The sequence below is a fragment of the Saccharomyces kudriavzevii genome, assembly GCF_947243775.1.
Source record: "Saccharomyces kudriavzevii IFO 1802 strain IFO1802 genome assembly, chromosome: 12".
NCBI lineage: Eukaryota > Fungi > Ascomycota > Saccharomycetes > Saccharomycetales > Saccharomycetaceae > Saccharomyces > Saccharomyces kudriavzevii.
In genome coordinates this window covers 613,251-630,648 of record NC_079283.1, presented here as the reverse complement: position 1 = coordinate 630,648, position 17,398 = coordinate 613,251, and the positions used below count along the sequence as shown (strand labels likewise).

The following is a 17,398-nucleotide window of genomic DNA, read 5'->3' as shown; positions in this document are numbered from 1 at the left end:
AATACGCTATGAATGCCACACCATCTGTGCTCTAACTTACCAACAAATACTTGGGCGTGTGGCGTAGTCGGTAGCGCGCTCCCTTAGCATGGGAGAGGTCTCCGGTTCGATTCCGGACTCGTCCAAATTTTTGCTCTTTCAATAGCAAACTTAATTGTGGTCTGATTAGTATTTATTTCGAATAAAAAAAATTAATTGGATTCTGTCCTTTTTATTAATATTTATATTTAAACAAACCGCATCATTCCCAGATCGGAAAATCTGCTCTATAAAAATCAACTAGTCCATCGATCTCAACGTTATCAACGGGTAGGAAATCAACCGCATCGTTCCTTCCAAGATTGTTAGGGTCATTGTATCCACCAACGACTTCTACCAAGCTGGAAGGATTTATCATCAGTCCATTGAAGTTAGAGTTTTGCATCAAGAAATCTTCCAAGTCAGGCTTATATTGCGTAGCAGAATTGGATGCTAAATCCGAACCTTGTGGACTTGTCAAACTCGATAAAGCACTGCCATTTACACTTGTATCTGTATTCGCGGTACCAGCTGCATTCACGTTCATATTCCCATTCATGGTCGAGTTTGATATTGAAGTATTAACGTTCATAAACGCACTTGTCATAGGGGTCATTTGTTTAATGGAATTGTCGAATGCCTCATCTCTGGATGGATCCGGTAGATTCATCTGATTCGTGGTGATTCTATCCAAAGATGGTAAAGCACCCATTTGGGAGGTAATATTAGTCAATGATGGTACCGTTGGGATGGTGTTTCCGTTCAATTGGTTCATGGAGAATGATGACAAAAGTGGCTGAACCGAAGATAACCCACTAGGAGCCTTTGGGCTTAGTCCTCTAGCCATATCGTTGTTACTGCTATCGACATATCCATCATTGAATCTCCTTCTCTTGGCTTCTGCCTCACCCGTTTCATTCATGCGGCGTAGATTACTACTAGTGTATGTAATGGGCTTATATGATCTGATTGGGGGTAGTTGGGTTCCTCCCATCCTAGCTGTGGAGCCTTGTAAGGCTAAACCTTGACCTGAAGCAGAACCTTCATTAACACCAGCAGTCGGGCTAACAAACCCTAGTGCATCTTGATACACAGGACATCTTTGCAATTGGTCCTTATCACCGGCAAGGAAGCCGCTCATATTAGAAACCTTTGGATGTTTCCAATTACCCAACATGAATGAGCCATTACCTGATTTCGAATCTGATTTCTTGGAAGGTGTATCTAACAGAGAAACAAAAAATCCAGTAGATTTATTCATACGAATGGCATAATTGTACTTCTTGGATAACTGTTTCGTTAGCTTTTGGAATAGCAGCATTCTCGACATTAGAATTTCCGCCAGTGAATCGCCGGAATCCAAATTAACGTCTTTCATGAAATCATCTCTTTTCATTTCATCGGATGATTCCTGCTTCACCTTAACATCTTCATCTTCTACAGAACTGTTGAATCCACTTGACGTACCGTTAGTAATAATGGAAGACTCACGCATACCAGTCAAAGGACCACATTTAGCTCTTAAGATCAAACAAACGATGAACTGTAAAGAACGGTGACCAATGTCTAGACAAGGATAAGACAAAATAACGTTCATATAATCGAATAATGAATTAGTATTTCTGATATTGTTGAAGAAAACCATACAGTTTCTATAACCGTCCATTGCAAAGTTCAATGCTTCTTGAGCATACTCCTTGGCTAAAATATTAGTACCAGGATCTTCACTGCCCATTGGTTCATAATGGGTAAACAAAATGTAGTTTAATAGGTATAACAACATTCTAATGGTCATGTGTTTCGAGAAAAACAAAGCTCTCGTTGTGGACTCGTGAGGAAGATCCAATTTCTTATCCATATCGCTACCAGAAGCGATTCTGCCATCAGAGTACAAATTTTGATTGTTTTGACCATGATTTAGAATATCAGGTAATTTCGGTAGACCATAAATTTCATCATTACTTGAATCCACAGAGCCACCTTCTGAAGTTGGCAATAATCCTTTATTGATTAAAGAGCTCACCACATCATTAACATTCTCAGTGCCGTAGGTTAAATTTTTCAGCAGATTAATCAAAGAATCCAACTCGAATTTCCTTACACTTCTTGCCAAAGAAACGTTCAAAATGTGATTCAATACAGCAATAATACACAAGTCAATCTGAAAAAAAAGTGTGAAATTTTTCACAATGATTAATTCCTTGATATCGCGGACATAATCAATTCTAGAGGCGCTTGGTAATTTAGTATCACTGAAATCTCTCAAGTTTCTTAGCAGTCGAGGGCTACCCAGGGAGAGAGATTGATTGACGTCCATACTAACGATATAATACCAGATTTTCCTCCAAGTATGTTTAAATCTTTCAATGCTAACTTGATTTTCCTTCTTGTTTACCGGATTCGAACCACTTCTTGAATCAGCGCTACCAGATCTACTATTACTATGGGTAGTAATGGCAGATGCGTTATTATTCAAACTGGCATTCGCGTTGGAGGTTGTTTTTTTGTTACCGTTATTGGACATATCCTGAGTGGTTGCTGGAATGGTGGCGTTTAATTGAGGGAAGTTATCAGGGTCTCTGTGTAACCCACAACTGAAGGCCATTTGAGTAATGTTGGACAACAGGATCTGGTGTGACTCAGAGTCGTGACCGGGGTTAGCCATCCCGGTGTTGTTAGTGTTTGTCAAAGTGGTCAAATCGTTGGAGGCACTTTTCATGTAAAAGTTGTAGAAAATGGCGAATTGTACCGTGGTCAAATTGACGTTGTTATTGGAGATACTAGAAAGTTCATCGAATTTGATCAGGTATTTTTGACATAGTTCCAATGCCTCCACTGGGGTTTCATGTTTTAGAAGGAGGGATTCCTCCTTGGCCATTGAAGTCAGCGCAGACGCAGACATGTGGCTTGATTCGTTGGGTACCAAGAATGAGCCACTCTCCTCGCCCAAGTCGACATCGCAGGAGTTGGAGGGGATGGACAGCCACGTCAATCTCAAGATTATTATCAGGATGCCTAGATTGCAAGAATCGGAAAGTTTTGGAAGGTTGATTTGGGTGATGGGTTGGTTTTCCAATGAAGACGAGGATGGCATGCCCATGCCGAAGTTGCTGACGGTGGGGTTCATCGACGATAGTGAAAGCATTTGATTCACATGGTTTTTGAAATTCTGTTCATCCAAGATTGGGATGGCAGGATACAAGTGCTTGAAAAATTTTTCAACGAATAGTGCGATGACGCGTTTAGGTGGTAACATTTCACAAAGTGTTGCGAGTACTTCGGGTTCTGTCAAGTCGGTGTCCATTTTCCTCTTTTGCGAAGGATGCGAACGGGAGTGAGAGCGGGATTGGGGTTGATGGTGTGGTATAGCGTTGTGGGACGATGGTGGTGCGGTAGTAGTTTTTTTCATGTTTGAATGATCAACGGGACAGCGATTTGCTGGATTGGGAGACGAATTTCCCATGTCGGAAGGAAAATCCTTTGCGTAGTTTCTGTGGTCTACGGGACATTTCGATTGGGGTGGGTTCATTGTATGCTTGTTGTGGTGGTTGGCAGAAAATGGTGAAGGAGTTTCCTCCTTAGGAGGCATCATCCCTGCGGAAAACATGATGTGGTCAACGGGACATCTCTTCTGGGGGGGAGTATCTTCTCTTGGCGGGATCATCCCCGAAGAAAACATGGTGTGGTCGACAGGACACTTCCTTGGGACTGCAGTCTCCTCCTTGGGAGCCATCATTCCAGGTGGGAATGTGGTGTGGTCTACGGGGCATTTTCTGGTGGGGGCAGCTGCAGCAGCGGTTATAGCTGAAGGGGGTGCTTGCGCGTGCGTGATGGGGCACTTGCTTGATTTCAGCTTGGAATATGAATTTTTTTGGTAGTACCATTCATTTAGTTTTTCCCTCATAGCAAAGATATGGCCCCACAAAAGTTTTAGGTAGGGGTCACCTTTCATGATAGACAGCCAGTGGGTAGCACCTAAGTGGATGGTACCATTGCTTTTGATATGCAAAAGATCGAAATCCTTGGTTAGGTCCAACTCATCGTTATCGTATTTATTGGAGATGGAAAGAGACGAGGAGTTCGCGTTTGCGTTCTTGGAGAAGTCTTGCTGTTGCTGTTGCTGTTGCTGCTGTTGCATATGAGAGGCGGAGGAAACGGAGCCCGTGTTGACGTTGACGAGGGTGGAGTGTTCGTCATTGCCCATGAACAGATTGCTGCTCTCGGGAGTGTTGTAGCTCTTTAAGGAATTGGAGGAGGGCGAGGAATGAACCTTGGAAAGAGTTTTCTCCAAAGACTTAACGCGCTCCCTTAGTTTCTTCAGCTCATTGTCCTTCAGCAGTTCCTTTTCTGCCTCTTCCGCCCAAGTCTGCTCCATGTAGTGACAGAGGTGCGCCACTCCAGTCTTGGTACACTGTTGGCAGTGGGGCCTGAACTTGTCACACTTGACCTTCCTTTTCCGGCAGATGGTGCAGCTGAGCGGGATTCTGTTGCGCTTTCTCTTGATCTTGGAGGAGTCCGAGGACATGTGCAAGGGTGGCGGAGAGTTGGAGCTGGTGTTAGCGCCGGGAGTGGTTGCTATGTGCATGTTGGGACTTCTTGAGGCAGAAGACTGGGTCATGGATGAAATAGAAGGCACAGATGAATTATAAGGGGCATTCGACATCTAACCTATTTCCCTTTTTTTTTTTCCTTTCCTGTGTTCTGTCACCTTCTTGCCTGTTATCCTTGACAGCGACTAGATAGAAAAACTAAAACAACCAAAATGGAAAATTCTCTGGCGAAAACAAAAGACAACGCCTAGATAAGATGAAGTATGATGGACGTGAGGTTCGATGTGAAGAAACTCAGGTATATTACTGTGCAAAATCGTCAAACCTAAAAAAGCACTGCAGGAACCTATTCTTTGGGGAGAACAATAGCGTCTGTATGCTTGCGGTGTCTTGGGCTGTGAGTCTCAAATGTGTGTTTTGCATCTCGAAGAATAATAGAAAAAACCGAAAACCGAAAAAAATTGTGCCTCAAGAGTATATCCGATATATATGAGCCCGATCAAGTTGCCGGGGCCGTTGCTGGTGCCGTTGCCTGGTATGTTAAACGAGGCCGCGAGGGTGGATTTAGTCCTAGGGTGAATGGGTGTTGACGGAACGAGCTCTACGTCGTTTAGACCTGCGCTCCGTTGCCCGGCGCACTCAACAAAAAGGGGCAAGCCGGGCGGGTGCAATGGCTCAGCCGCACCCCTCGTACTGGGCGGTTGTTGAGATAAGAGATACAGAAGGATATAGGAGAGACATTCAAGAGTATCGCGGTACGCCAGGAATGCTACTCTTTGTCTTGCCTTGTCTTGCCTTGTCTTGCCTGGCAAGGCCGTGTCCACACTGGTCATCGGAGAGTGTTGGCAATTTTTCACAAGTTGCCGGAACGTTCTGTGCTTGAAGCCTTGAAGCCTCGCTAATCCCTATTCTAGAGTACGATCTCTATCTTTTTTATCAACGATGCTCCGCCCGGATCGCGTCCCGTCTTTGTTTATCCTATCCATGGAACAGAGCATTGGAATTATCGACTGGGACACGAGACCGAGAGTCTTTGGCGACGTTTTACCAAGGGCCGCAATCACTCTTCACCGCGTCAACAAGGGTAGCAGCGAAAAGAAAAACTAAATAAGATTTCGTTACGTGTTGCAGCTCAACAACGCATCGCGAAACATTCCCGTGTCAAAGAACCTTTTTTTTTTTTTTTTTTAACACAGTAAACTCGCCAAGAAGCCTTATTTTCATTCCACGTATCGGATCTGGGTAGCCTTTTCATGTGCACATGACAATAACAAGTGATATTGTATACTTCATATCACTTGGAACGGTGGAATCAATTAGTTTGCAGAATCGGGAAATTTAATAACAGAGGAAATGAAAGTTTTCATGCGTAGACTTTGATTATCTACGAGAAAAGAGGGATGTTAGGGGCTGTAGCATATTCCCAACGACTAAAAGGACGCTCTTGACTGACTTGAATAATTGTAATAAAAAATCCACGCACAACAGTCACAACTTTCTATGGTGCCGAGTTTGGATTTGGAGACTGCGGTACAGATAATATCTTCACTAGAGGCCCAATTGAGCGAGCTTGAAATCGCCTCTAAGGAGTATGAAAACGATTTAGAACAGGTCATCTCCAACCTAAAAAATGACCTTATAGAGAGCAACAAGCAAAACAAGTGTAACAAAAAGCAAATAACCGAGTTGGAGATAGAGGTAGACGAATTGGAAAATGAGAATATCCAGCTGAGAAGCAAAATAGAAACGGTGCAATTGGAAAGCGACCGACGACTAGAACGCAATGTTCTGCTAGAACACGAGCTACTCGACACGAGGGACGCTCTACAAAGGCTAAGGGTCAACAAGGAAGAAGCCACCGACGACGAGGCTAAAAGGAACAACGGGCCGCCTCTCAGTCAAAACAAAAAGATAAAGCTGTTCAAGGATACTATCAAAGTCTCCACCACACGCTCGACTTTGTACCTACAAAACATGACGAAATGTGGCGGCAACGCCCTCATGAACCACTGTAACATCCCAAATACCCAGATCACGCAATCGACCGTGATAGCAACAACGTCTTCCGTTTGACAACACATATACAATTGTATAGATATAGGTATACGTATATATTTACAAGTAAGAAGCATGCAAACGATTCAAGACGACAACCAAGCCTTCGGGACAATGTTTTTCCACCACAGGACAAAATCGTAAAAATACAATTGATTGATGCGCCTCTCGTAGACTATCCAGTTCGTGAAGTTCGCCCACATCCACTTGATAGACCATTTTCCATATTCCAAGTCAATCTTTTCTATTTTTTCATCATAGACTGTCTTGGCACAGTACTGCGTCATGATCAAAAACGTTCTTTCTGGCCCCAACGGGTTCTGCAAACACTCGTCAAGATGTCTTGTGAGATCGTTAGTCTTCAAGATCAGCAGCACCACACTGGGGATCCTTGACAAGATGCTCATCAAATCGCTCAACAGCGTTCCTTCCAGGATCCCGCTGGCCATGACGTCCATTTCTTCTTGCGTCCGACTCTTGGAAATGTCATGATTTAATGCTGCATCCACACTACGCCCCGTGATAGCGGCCGCCAGGAGGGGAAATTGTTCGTCTGTAATGTTGGCAAAGCCCTTGGCATATTTCTTCATCTTTGCTTGGTCTTTGTCGAATAGTAGTGATAACCAGAATTTAGCATACAGTCTCCTCGTCCTTGTGCTCGGGTACCTATAAAGTCCGTGGTCGAAAAGGACAATTTCAAAATTATGATATCCACTATCCTTACCGGGCTTAACAGATCGTATGGCTAAATTGCCTCCATGAGGGTCGCAATGAATTCCCACGTTGGGTGTAAAAATCATGTTATTGAAAATATGGGAAAGACAACTAGATACTTCGCCCCGTGAGATTCCGTGGCCATCAATGTATTCCAGATCATCCAACCTCTTACCTCCAACGTATTCCATAATCAAGATTCTCTTGTGGCTATCAATGACCTTGGGTATTTTCAATGCAGTTTGTTTCCTGAATTTACTGAAATATTTACGAGTCCTTTCTGCATTTTCGGCTTCTTTGGTAAAATTCAATTCCACAAAGATGGATGATTGAAGCTCATCGCCAAGCCATGTCAATGGATAGTCTGGAAAGAAAACATCCAACAATTCAAATACCGTTCTCGTCAACATAACATCCAATGGTATGAATTCCTTCAATGAGGGATGTTGACACTTGACAGCTACACTAGCGCCTTTACCGTCGCTGCTTTTTAGCTTGGCCACATGAACTTGTGCCAATGAAGCCACACCTATCGGAGTTTTGTTGAATTCCCAAAACATGTCTTCAATACTGGTGCCCAGATCCTCTTTAAACAATTCGTCAATTTCCTCATAAGTGGATTCAGGACAGTGATCTTGCAACGGTATCATCGTATCCGTCCACTCTTTAGGCAGCAGGTACGTCATGGCCCCGATGTGTTGGCCTAACTTGATGTAAATCCCACCGTTCGATCGTAGTGCATGCAACGTGATCAAAGCACACATTTTATGACATTTGACCAAGGCCACTTCCCGCTCTTTCTTGTTTTCATAAGTCCTATTCAGAGTCCTCTTGTAATGATAGAAGCAACGAGTGGTAGCTTGTGTAACAACGGCGACTCTTTTAGTCGTCAGTGCCGTATGCTTAACAGAGTCATGAAATGTATCATTGAAATTATACAGAACTACTGCTGACGTGATTGAACCTCCTACCAGCAGAGCTCTCCTAGTACTAGGGCTTCTTTGAGGGATGCTCTTACCTGTCCTTACATACCTACGGAATACCTCAAACGGAAGTCTGTTAAAAAACGCTTTTCTCATCATCTACTACCAATACAAAATAGGAAGCATTCAAATATGACTTTGCTTAACTTCTGATCCAGTAGCCTACGTAACGGATTCTTTCCAGCCAAATAGGAAGGAAGAATAATGCACATACCGAACGCAACGGTTTAATATGTATTCCTCTCGTTCGGGCTTATGTTTGCCCTCTTTTAACGGCACATGAAAAAATAATCTTGAAAAAAAATACATATCAAGTGAATAATTTAGAGGCAATAGGATAAGCGTAATTGATATGTGAAAGCCACTCGAACCTTACGCTAAGCTCAAAACTTCCAAGGATAATTGTATCGAAAAAATTAAATAACTTCTATAAGCAAAGGTCAGATAATATTTACTCTGTAAAGATGCAATACGAAATTAAATAAACTACTGCTGTCAAATGTACATCCGTCTACAAAGAGATCGCCAACCGGCTTTTCTTGTCCGTAATTTCTATCAGGTAGAAGTCGTTCTCCTTTTCTCTTTGTCAAAAAGTGAGTTTCGAAGCTTGTATATCGTGGTAACATTTTTCAGTGTTGACGCAACAAAGTCAGGCTAGTAAGCTCATGAAAATTTCCCATGTAGTTATTCAACGACAGGAGGATAATGAACAGGCACCCTTTCTTTTTCTGTGACCTTCGAATTTTTATAAGATAGGTACGTGTTCCAAAATATTGCAACAACATTAACTGCCAGTAGCCTATGTTGTAAAGGAACAATAGAAAAGTTCACAGCCTGAAAAATTGGCCAAACCGCCCAATTAGTCAAAAGCGTGGGCCACCATTCTTCTCCTATTTTCAACTTGGCTACATCGAGGGACTCGCCTTCCATAATGGACATGCATGTAAAATAAAATGGCAAACCTAGCGGCGCAAACGCTAACTGATCGACAGCCACCCGTAACACCATGTTAGACCAGTGGTACTGAGGCTTATTACGCATATAGACCCTATTGTTCAATATCCTGTACCATTTATCGCCTATAAAGGAAAAAATCAAAGAACCATATACGACAGCTCTGGCTGTCCTTTTATAGTCGAAACCCTTGTCTACCTTGGAAGTGGGGAATAAAAACTGGGCTGACACGTCACCGATCCCAAATAATGCACCTGTCATTATTGCATTCGTTGTCTTGGGCCTCCTCTTCAAACTTACTTCATACAAATGTAGCAATCTCATTGTGCCGTGGCGTCAATTCAATTTTCCTTTTAGTAATAACAAGTTACTGTGTTCACCAAACTCTTTTTAAAACACAGAACGGGATCTCATAACTCCCAAATATTTCCCGCTTCCAATCTTCATGACAGATCTTTTTTTATATTCTTTCCTACGCTGTACTTATAATATTAAATGCTCGACGTTTAAGGGACAAGGAGGGGCTACTGTTTCCCGAAACGCTTCTTATTATTATCGGAGAGAAAAGGCAAATGCGTAATTGAAATAATAATGGACAAAAAAGGGTTCACGTAAACATTGCTGGCAAGACTGGGGATATTCCAACAATGAAGTGGCGGAAATATACATATGTGCTTTACTTACTTACTACTTGCTGACTGAATACATACATAGTGTCCTCAGTATATTCTGGGCCTTATCTACTTATTAGGATCAAGCTCATTAAAAAATCCCATTCTTGAATTTTTCAGGTATGTTTTCCAACTTTATTCTGGATTCTAGCTCGTCATCCGTTATTACAGTAGATCTAGATGCACCCCTTTGAACTTCCTCTTCATGCTCTATTTCATGTTCGTGGTGGAGCAATTCGTGTTCAATATCCTCCTTGTGGACGACCTTAACTTGTGGATCTTTGTCCTTGTGAAACTTGTTCCAGTGATGTATTTCATATTCTAGTTCAAAATCGGAATGATGACCCACGCCAACGCCAATATCAGGGAATCTGCCTTTTTTACCAGCAAACTCTAGATATTCTTTCTTTGTGATTTTCATGTCATCATCAAGGTCAAATAGCGTCATAATTAAGTCAACGGCACGCTCAGCCATTGAATTATCGACTTTTTCAGACTCATCATGTTGTCCCATACCATCACCGGTACCCACGACTTCCTCGCGGTTCAACCCATACAGGGATAAAATATCGTTTGCATCTAGATATCCCTTCTTTTTAACATCATGCAGAGCAAAGAAAATCTCGGGCGTATAATCCTTCAACTGATGCTCGTGGTCCATATGCCATTCTTCCCAGGATAGGCCTTCAGGTGGTTTCTCATTTTCCACATTTATATCCGATCCTAATTCTGCCGTAGCATTTACTTTATACAAAGAAAAAACCAGAGAAAAAATGAATCCCCACGAAAGTCTCATTATTACGCTTCTGATAGTACAGAGAGAGAAAAGGTACGTAGTTGCTCTTTGGCGTTTTTCCGGAGCGACAATTATGCTACACTCAATCAGATAATTCAGATTTTCTCATCTATGATCCGTCGTGCATTTCATTTTTCCAGGGAAAACCCACGGTCGTTACCCGAAAGGAAGATTAGACGATACTTAATATAGCTAGAGCAAAGCACCTTGAGAATGTACATAAAACATCTGCTCGATTTATGGGCAGTTTCTTTTAGATAATACAGTTTTTTATAATAAGGAAGTTGCGTCTATATTTTACCAAAATAAGCAATATTACAAAAACATAGAAATTAAAATATACATAATAAATTATCGATCAATAAAAATCTTGAAGAAAACCGGGGAAACAGCAATCAAAAAGATTAGAATTCTTCGTCAGAAGAAACGTAAGCATCACCCAATTCCTTCTTCTTCTTCATTCTTTCCTTCTTCTTCTTTCTCAATTCCGCGGAAGACAACTTCTTCTTCTTCTTACCACCGGCAATCTTGTTACCCATAGCATCGAATTTATCTTCTTCATCTTCCTTCTTTTCGATTCTTGGACCAGCACCTTGACCACTAACCCAGTTATGACCAGATGGAGTCATTCTACCATCCTTGACAGCCCAGACTTCTTCAGTCAAGTTCTTTGTGAATTCAGCAGAGTGAGTAATGATAATAACACCACCTTCGAACTCCTTCAAAGCCTTAGACAAAGCACCTAAAGAATCTCTATCCAAATAGTTGGTAGGTTCATCTAAGACAATCAAATGAGGTCTTTGCCATGTACCGGCAGCTAAGACCAACTTAACCTTTTGACCACCAGACAAACCCTTAATTCTGGAGTGAGAAACAATTTCTGGGTCCAAACCCAACATAGAACAATGTTCTTCAATTTCCTTTCTGGTTAATGGACGGAATTGACCAGAAGCCAAAGCTTCCTTCATATCAACTTCAGCAACCATCTTGGAATGGGATTCAACCAATTCACCTCTTGGAATCCAAGCGTTGTCGACGGACATCATTGGAACCCATCTTTCGGACTTCATACCGATGTTTTCACCCAGCAAGAAAGAACATTCATATTCGTAAGTGTTCTTGAACTTTCTTCTGGAGTGGATACCAGCAATTCTTCTTGGAGTACCTTCGATCTTGAAGATCTTGTTCATAGCTTGAGCATCGTCTTCATTAATTTGTCTATTAGCTCTGTCCATGGTTTCTCTATCTTCACCGGTTTGGAATCTCCATTGAATATATTCAGATGGGGTCTTGTCCAAATGTGATTCGATATGAGCGAAAGCGTGTTGCTTAATGTAAGCGATACGACAATTTTCGTGTGTGTAAACTTCACCAGTTGTTGGCAATAGTTCACCAGTCAAGACGTTAATCAAAGTGGACTTACCAGCACCGTTTGGACCGATAACAGCAATTCTTGAAGACAAAGAACATTGGAAGTTAATGTCAGTGATTTGTGGTTTAGAGGTACCTGGATATTGGAATTCCATGTTGGAGACCTTGACGATGGCCTTTTGCTTAGTCTTGACACCTTCCAAATAACCTGGTTCTGGGAACTTGAATTCCAATTCAGTGTTAGATAATTCTTCGTAGGCCTTAGCAGCTGGGCACTTCTTAACGAACTCTGTAAAGTTACCCTTGTACTTTCTCAACTTCAAACCTTCGTAGTTGATAATATATTCACAAACGTTATCTAAGAAGACGGAGTCGTGAGAAATGGTGATGGAGGTGATACCACAAGTGTTCAAATAGTTAACTAACCAAGCAACGTTGACAGTATCCAAATGGTTAGTTGGTTCATCTAACAACAAGATATCAGCGTTTTTCAACACAGCTCTGGCTAGAGCCAACTTCATCTTCCAACCACCAGACAAGGCTGAGATTGGCATAGTGATCATTTCATCAGTGAAACCGAATTCAATCAATTTTTCCTTGATGGCCTCCTTGGTACCAACACCAGATTCGAAAACGAAGTCCAAGACAGAAGTATCAGAGTGAGTACCATCGATATCATGTTCAACGTAGACGGTTCTACATTCTTCTTGAGTTGGGAAACCATCGACTTGACCGTTAGCAACAGCCCTCATCAAAGTGGACTTACCACAACCGTTTGGACCACAGATACCGTATCTTCTAGCTCTCTTCAATCTTAATTGGGTCTTGTTCAACAAGATTTTAGCACCGTAAGCCAAAGAGAATTCACAGTTACATAGATCTTCACCTTCGTCTTCTTCATCGTCGAAGTTTGGACCAACTGGAATGTTGTCAACAGCTCTCTTTCTGAATTCATCCAAGATATCCTTGGCTTTCTTTTCATGCAAGAAAATGGTCATGTATGGAGTGATGTGGGTAAACCAAGCTTGTTGGTCGATGATTCTTTCATCAATCAAATCAGCACCAATAGCGGCAATGTATTCGACAACGATCTTGAATCTTGGAGCAACGGTTTCATCCTTCAATAACTCGTTGAAAACTTGTAAAGTGGTAGAAACGTCACCAGCGTGAGAAGCTTCTGGGATGACATCGTCGTCACCAACGTTACCAACTCTTCTCAATGTTTTCAAAGCTCTCAAGGTAACTTCTCTTGCTTCTGGGTCAGCAATGGTAGCAAAGTTACTCTTCAACCCTGGTAGCAACTTACCCAAGAAAGGAGCAATGACTTGTGGGTCTTCGACCAATTTACACATGTTATCAATAATGACAGCAGCCTTACGCTTGATACCGGTTTCTCTTTCGTTCAAACCTCTGGACAACAATGGAACCATGATGGATAAAGTGGCTGGAGTAACTTCGGCAACGAAAGTAGTAGCACCTAACAAGTGAACAGTCTCTGGGACTTCAGATGGGTCGGCAATACATTGAATCAAACTTGGAATGAAACGTTCAATATCCTTGTTGTCAACGGTTTCAGTAGACTTGGTCATAGCGGTAGAAGCAGCTGTCTTGACCTCCTTCTTGGTGTCCCACATAGCTTCAGACAGAACTGGAATCAATTCAGGCATTCTCAAAGCAACTTGATCTTTGGCAGCATCAACCATGGCGGAGATGGCAGCCAAAATAGCGATCTTTTCTTGCCATTTGTTAGTTTCGACAATGGCTTTAGTGAAATGTGGCAACAAAGCCTTGATAGCAACTGGGTTGACAGCATTGACGACGGAAATCAAAGTTTCACTAGCGATAGTTTGGATTTCCTTGTCCTTGTGACCAGCGTTGTCGCAGATAGCTGGAACCAATTGGACGATGTATGGTTCGACAGATGGCGACAAGTTGGATTGGTTGGCAATGTGAGCAACAGCTTGCATGGAGTTAGCAGCAGTCTTTTTGTCCTTGATACCCTTGGCCAATTCACCGAAGAAGTGTTCTGGGACATCATGTTCAATGATGTTACCATTCAAGAAAGAAGCGACTTCAGAAGCGATCTCATTTCTGTTGTCAGCGGTGGCAACAGATAGCTTCTGGAACAGTTCTTCTAGAACCTTAATGGATTGCTGGGAATCAGACATCTTTTAATGTTATCGATGGATTCGAACTAGAAAAATACACGGTTCTTTTTGAAAACAGTCAAGAATAAAAAAAGGAAACCAGAATAACTCTAGTAAAGAAAATACCCATCAAAATTTCGATGCTAGAGGTATTATAAAACTTCTTATCTTATATGAAAGATGAGATGAGATAATTATACTCGAGAAAGCGAAAAAATTTTCACCAACGCAAAAAAAGAAAAGCAAGAAGAAAAAATTAATTAAAAAACGTTTCTTTTTCTCCGTAGTAAGTGAGAAAAATGTTCAGGGTTGTGCATGGGTGGGGCCGGATAAACCGCCGGAGAAAGTGACTAAACGGAGTCCTTTCTTTTTTCTGCCTCTGCCTCTTCTTTTTCAGTTTCTTTTTTTCTCGTTTGACATGTGTCACCCTGCGCGTCATAATTTATTGATACGTAATTGCTCTTGATTTTTTTTTCTAAGCGGCAAGCAAGCCGATTGTAAACATTGATTACCATTTGGTTTACACAGCGATGAAATGCAGCCATGGGCAAGAAATTACTAAGCGAAATACAATAATCAATATTTACTTGCTTAACATAAAATGTCGAACCATATGTATATATGCGCCTGAAAATATATATAGAGTATATACGTATGGGGAGAGTTCGATGTATACATACATTCTACTGAGAAAGAAAAAGTGGAAGGATGGGATATAACGGGGACATGCTATTCTCGAATAGTGGCACTTATTGGAATCTTAGGCCCTAAGTCGTCTTCTTGAACCTTCTTTCTTCTTTGCAGAATCGTAGAGGTGTCCAGAGTTAGTTGGAACATGTTTTGTTCCAATGGTTCATCTTCTGGGCCACCATTATAATTATCTTCAGACTCTTCGTCTTCAGGAAGGGAGCCCAAGCCCCCACGGGTCCCCATACGATCTTCTTCAGTACGCTTGACTGCGTTACCAATATCAAATGCGTCACGCATAGCAACTGCGGCTGGTGAAAACAGTAACGTGGAGTCTTTTTGGAATAGTTGGAATTGTTTTTTGTGCATGTGGCGTCTCTCGGAAGTACCTGCTTTCTTTTGTGAAGATTCGCGCTCCTTTGGCAAACAATCGTATGAGTTCAACCATGGGTCGTCCAAAAGTTGGTCGATATCGTATCTTCTGGACGGCTCTAATTCCAATAGCTTAACCACAGCATTCTTAGCACCGGGACTGATTTCATCCCACCAAGGTTTTAGAAAGGTATATTCACCCCTTGATATTTTTTCGGTCAAAGTGTCAATCTTCTCATCATAGAATGGTGGAAACCCGCATAACATTGTGTATAAAACACAGCCGATTCCCCACATATCTACTTTCATGGAATAATGTTCATCCTTGACGACTTCTGGAGCTGTATAACCAACTGTACCACAAGGGGTCTTCGTGTTTTTAGAGAAAATTTGTTTGGACAAACCAAAATCAGCTAGTTTCACTACACCAATTCCACCACCACCGATCTCTGGTGTGAATATGCCCTCGTCTGCTTTTGTTTGCGGATCGTCCGACTTCCTAAACTTTTGTTTCACGGAGGGTGTGAACTCGATTGGCTCAAAAAGAAGATTCTCAGGTTTTATATCACGATGCACCACACCCAGTGAATGCATATGTTTAACAGCCAGTGCTAATTGTTTGATTACATGTCTTGATAAATCTTCACTGAAATAGGTCAATCTAACGATCTCGCCAAATATCTCTCCACCTGTCAGTAACTCTTGAATGATATAGTAGTAACTATTTGTTTCTTGGAAATCTATGAACGCAACAATTTGCGAACAATCAGCGGAGACCGTCTTATGTAGCGCCACTTCTTTTAGCACTTGATCTCTGGAAGAAGTCTTGGTGGAATCCTTTCCTTTGTCTTTCTTCCGATGGTCACCGTTAATCAAGGATAAATCAGCCTTTTTGATAACTTTAATGGCTACAGCTTTATAGTTTTTAGTTAAAAACTCATTGGAACTATTCTTGGCAGGTATGGCTCTAAATACTTTTGAGAAAGCACCTTCACCAATCTTATTGATTAACCTGTAACCTATCAATTCTTTCTGTTCAAGAAACGATTTTTCCGGAGTTTCATCTTCCAGATTCTCGTCGTCAGTGTCGCCATATGGGATGTCACTGATAGTTTCACTCTGTATTGGAAGCGATTCGTCAGACATTAATGGATCGTAACTTACTTCATCATCGTTACTTTCGTGAACATCGATGGCTGGAACGGATGTGACGGTCTCTATATTTTCTGTGGTAATATTATCACTCGGGGAGGAGTCTGAGTCTATTGTGGTTACCAATTCATCAGTCAAAGACTTCATATGATGATCGTCAGCAATAGTATTCGAGTACTGCATTACATTTCTGTCCTGATGTCTTTTTTTGGGGAAGGAATTGTCCTCGGAAACATCTTTGTTCGTTGTACCGTTTGATCTAGTCTTACCCTTTAATGCTTTTTTAGATCCTTGAGACAAATCTGCCTGGTCAGGTTTCTTTTTCGAGAAAAGAGCTTTTATTTTTAGCATCGGCAAAATTGTGTTTCTGGTTCTTCTAACAAACGCGTACACTTAACGATATATTCTTCTTTGCCAAACTGAAATGTTTGTGCTTCAAATAATGTATTAACTTTTTTGGATTTTATTTTCTTTTATTTTCCGATGTCACTCAGTTTTTTTTTTGACCCGCAATTGTTAGTGAAAATCAAAAGTCAATAGGAGAGATAAAGAAATGAGGATAGTGGTTTATGTTTCGCTGAAGGGACTGTCGATAAATAATTGTCGGCTCAAGCTTCTTCACGAGTTTTTGGTTGTAGTTGCTGGATTTATAATACAAAAATCTTGAACTTTATCCAGTAAAAAGCTAGAAGCGTCGAAACAATGACAATGACAATGACAAGGACCCTTTATCCTTTTTTTCTTTCTTTGTTTCTTAAAAGTGAGAATTACCAGTCTTTTTATGGTCAACGTGTTGGAACGACTGACTAGAGCTGAGGTGATATAGAATGTGTTGACTTTTGTTCAACCTCCGTACTTCTAAAATTAAGGAGATTAGAAATCACTAAAAAAGAGCACTTGGGCAACAGATTTTAAATTTGCTTGGAAA

At 41.5% G+C, this 17,398-nt stretch overlaps 7 protein-coding genes and 1 non-coding gene across 8 annotated transcripts; 2 read left to right on the top strand and 6 right to left on the bottom strand.

The window, feature by feature from the left end:
- The first annotated feature begins 52 nt into the window (after positions 1 to 52).
- On the top strand, positions 53 to 125 carry Skdi_12.trna10A. Its single transcript has one exon. It is a non-coding gene; the product is annotated as a tRNA-Ala (tRNA).
- Positions 126 to 241: 116 nt separating this feature from the next.
- HAP1 (Hap1p) lies at positions 242 to 4,681 on the bottom strand (the record flags this gene model as incomplete). The annotated part of the gene is made up of 1 exon (XM_056229877.1): positions 242 to 4,681. The coding sequence occupies one exon, from the start codon at positions 4,679 to 4,681 to the stop codon at positions 242 to 244; it is 4,440 nt and encodes a 1,479-aa protein (XP_056083852.1).
- A 1,387-nt stretch (positions 4,682 to 6,068) lies between these two features.
- Positions 6,069 to 6,641, top strand: NDL1 (Ndl1p; the record flags this gene model as incomplete). Its single annotated transcript, XM_056229876.1, has 1 exon — positions 6,069 to 6,641. One exon carries the CDS (start codon positions 6,069 to 6,071, stop codon positions 6,639 to 6,641), a length of 573 nt encoding a protein of 190 aa, XP_056083851.1.
- A 68-nt stretch (positions 6,642 to 6,709) lies between these two features.
- Positions 6,710 to 8,419, bottom strand: CQD2 (Cqd2p; the record flags this gene model as incomplete). Its single annotated transcript, XM_056229875.1, has 1 exon — positions 6,710 to 8,419. One exon carries the CDS (start codon positions 8,417 to 8,419, stop codon positions 6,710 to 6,712), a length of 1,710 nt encoding a protein of 569 aa, XP_056083850.1.
- A 585-nt stretch (positions 8,420 to 9,004) lies between these two features.
- On the bottom strand, positions 9,005 to 9,598 carry SYM1 (ethanol metabolism protein; the record flags this gene model as incomplete). The annotated part of the gene is made up of 1 exon (XM_056229874.1): positions 9,005 to 9,598. One exon carries the CDS (start codon positions 9,596 to 9,598, stop codon positions 9,005 to 9,007), a length of 594 nt encoding a protein of 197 aa, XP_056083849.1.
- A 438-nt stretch (positions 9,599 to 10,036) lies between these two features.
- SSP120 (nucleobindin SSP120) lies at positions 10,037 to 10,741 on the bottom strand (the record flags this gene model as incomplete). Its single annotated transcript, XM_056229873.1, has 1 exon — positions 10,037 to 10,741. The coding sequence occupies one exon, from the start codon at positions 10,739 to 10,741 to the stop codon at positions 10,037 to 10,039; it is 705 nt and encodes a 234-aa protein (XP_056083848.1).
- Positions 10,742 to 11,145: 404 nt separating this feature from the next.
- On the bottom strand, positions 11,146 to 14,280 carry YEF3 (translation elongation factor EF-3; the record flags this gene model as incomplete). Its single annotated transcript, XM_056229872.1, has 1 exon — positions 11,146 to 14,280. The coding sequence occupies one exon, from the start codon at positions 14,278 to 14,280 to the stop codon at positions 11,146 to 11,148; it is 3,135 nt and encodes a 1,044-aa protein (XP_056083847.1).
- A 708-nt stretch (positions 14,281 to 14,988) lies between these two features.
- On the bottom strand, positions 14,989 to 16,821 carry RCK2 (serine/threonine protein kinase RCK2; the record flags this gene model as incomplete). Its single annotated transcript, XM_056229871.1, has 1 exon — positions 14,989 to 16,821. The coding sequence occupies one exon, from the start codon at positions 16,819 to 16,821 to the stop codon at positions 14,989 to 14,991; it is 1,833 nt and encodes a 610-aa protein (XP_056083846.1).
- Positions 16,822 to 17,398: the final 577 nt, after the last annotated feature.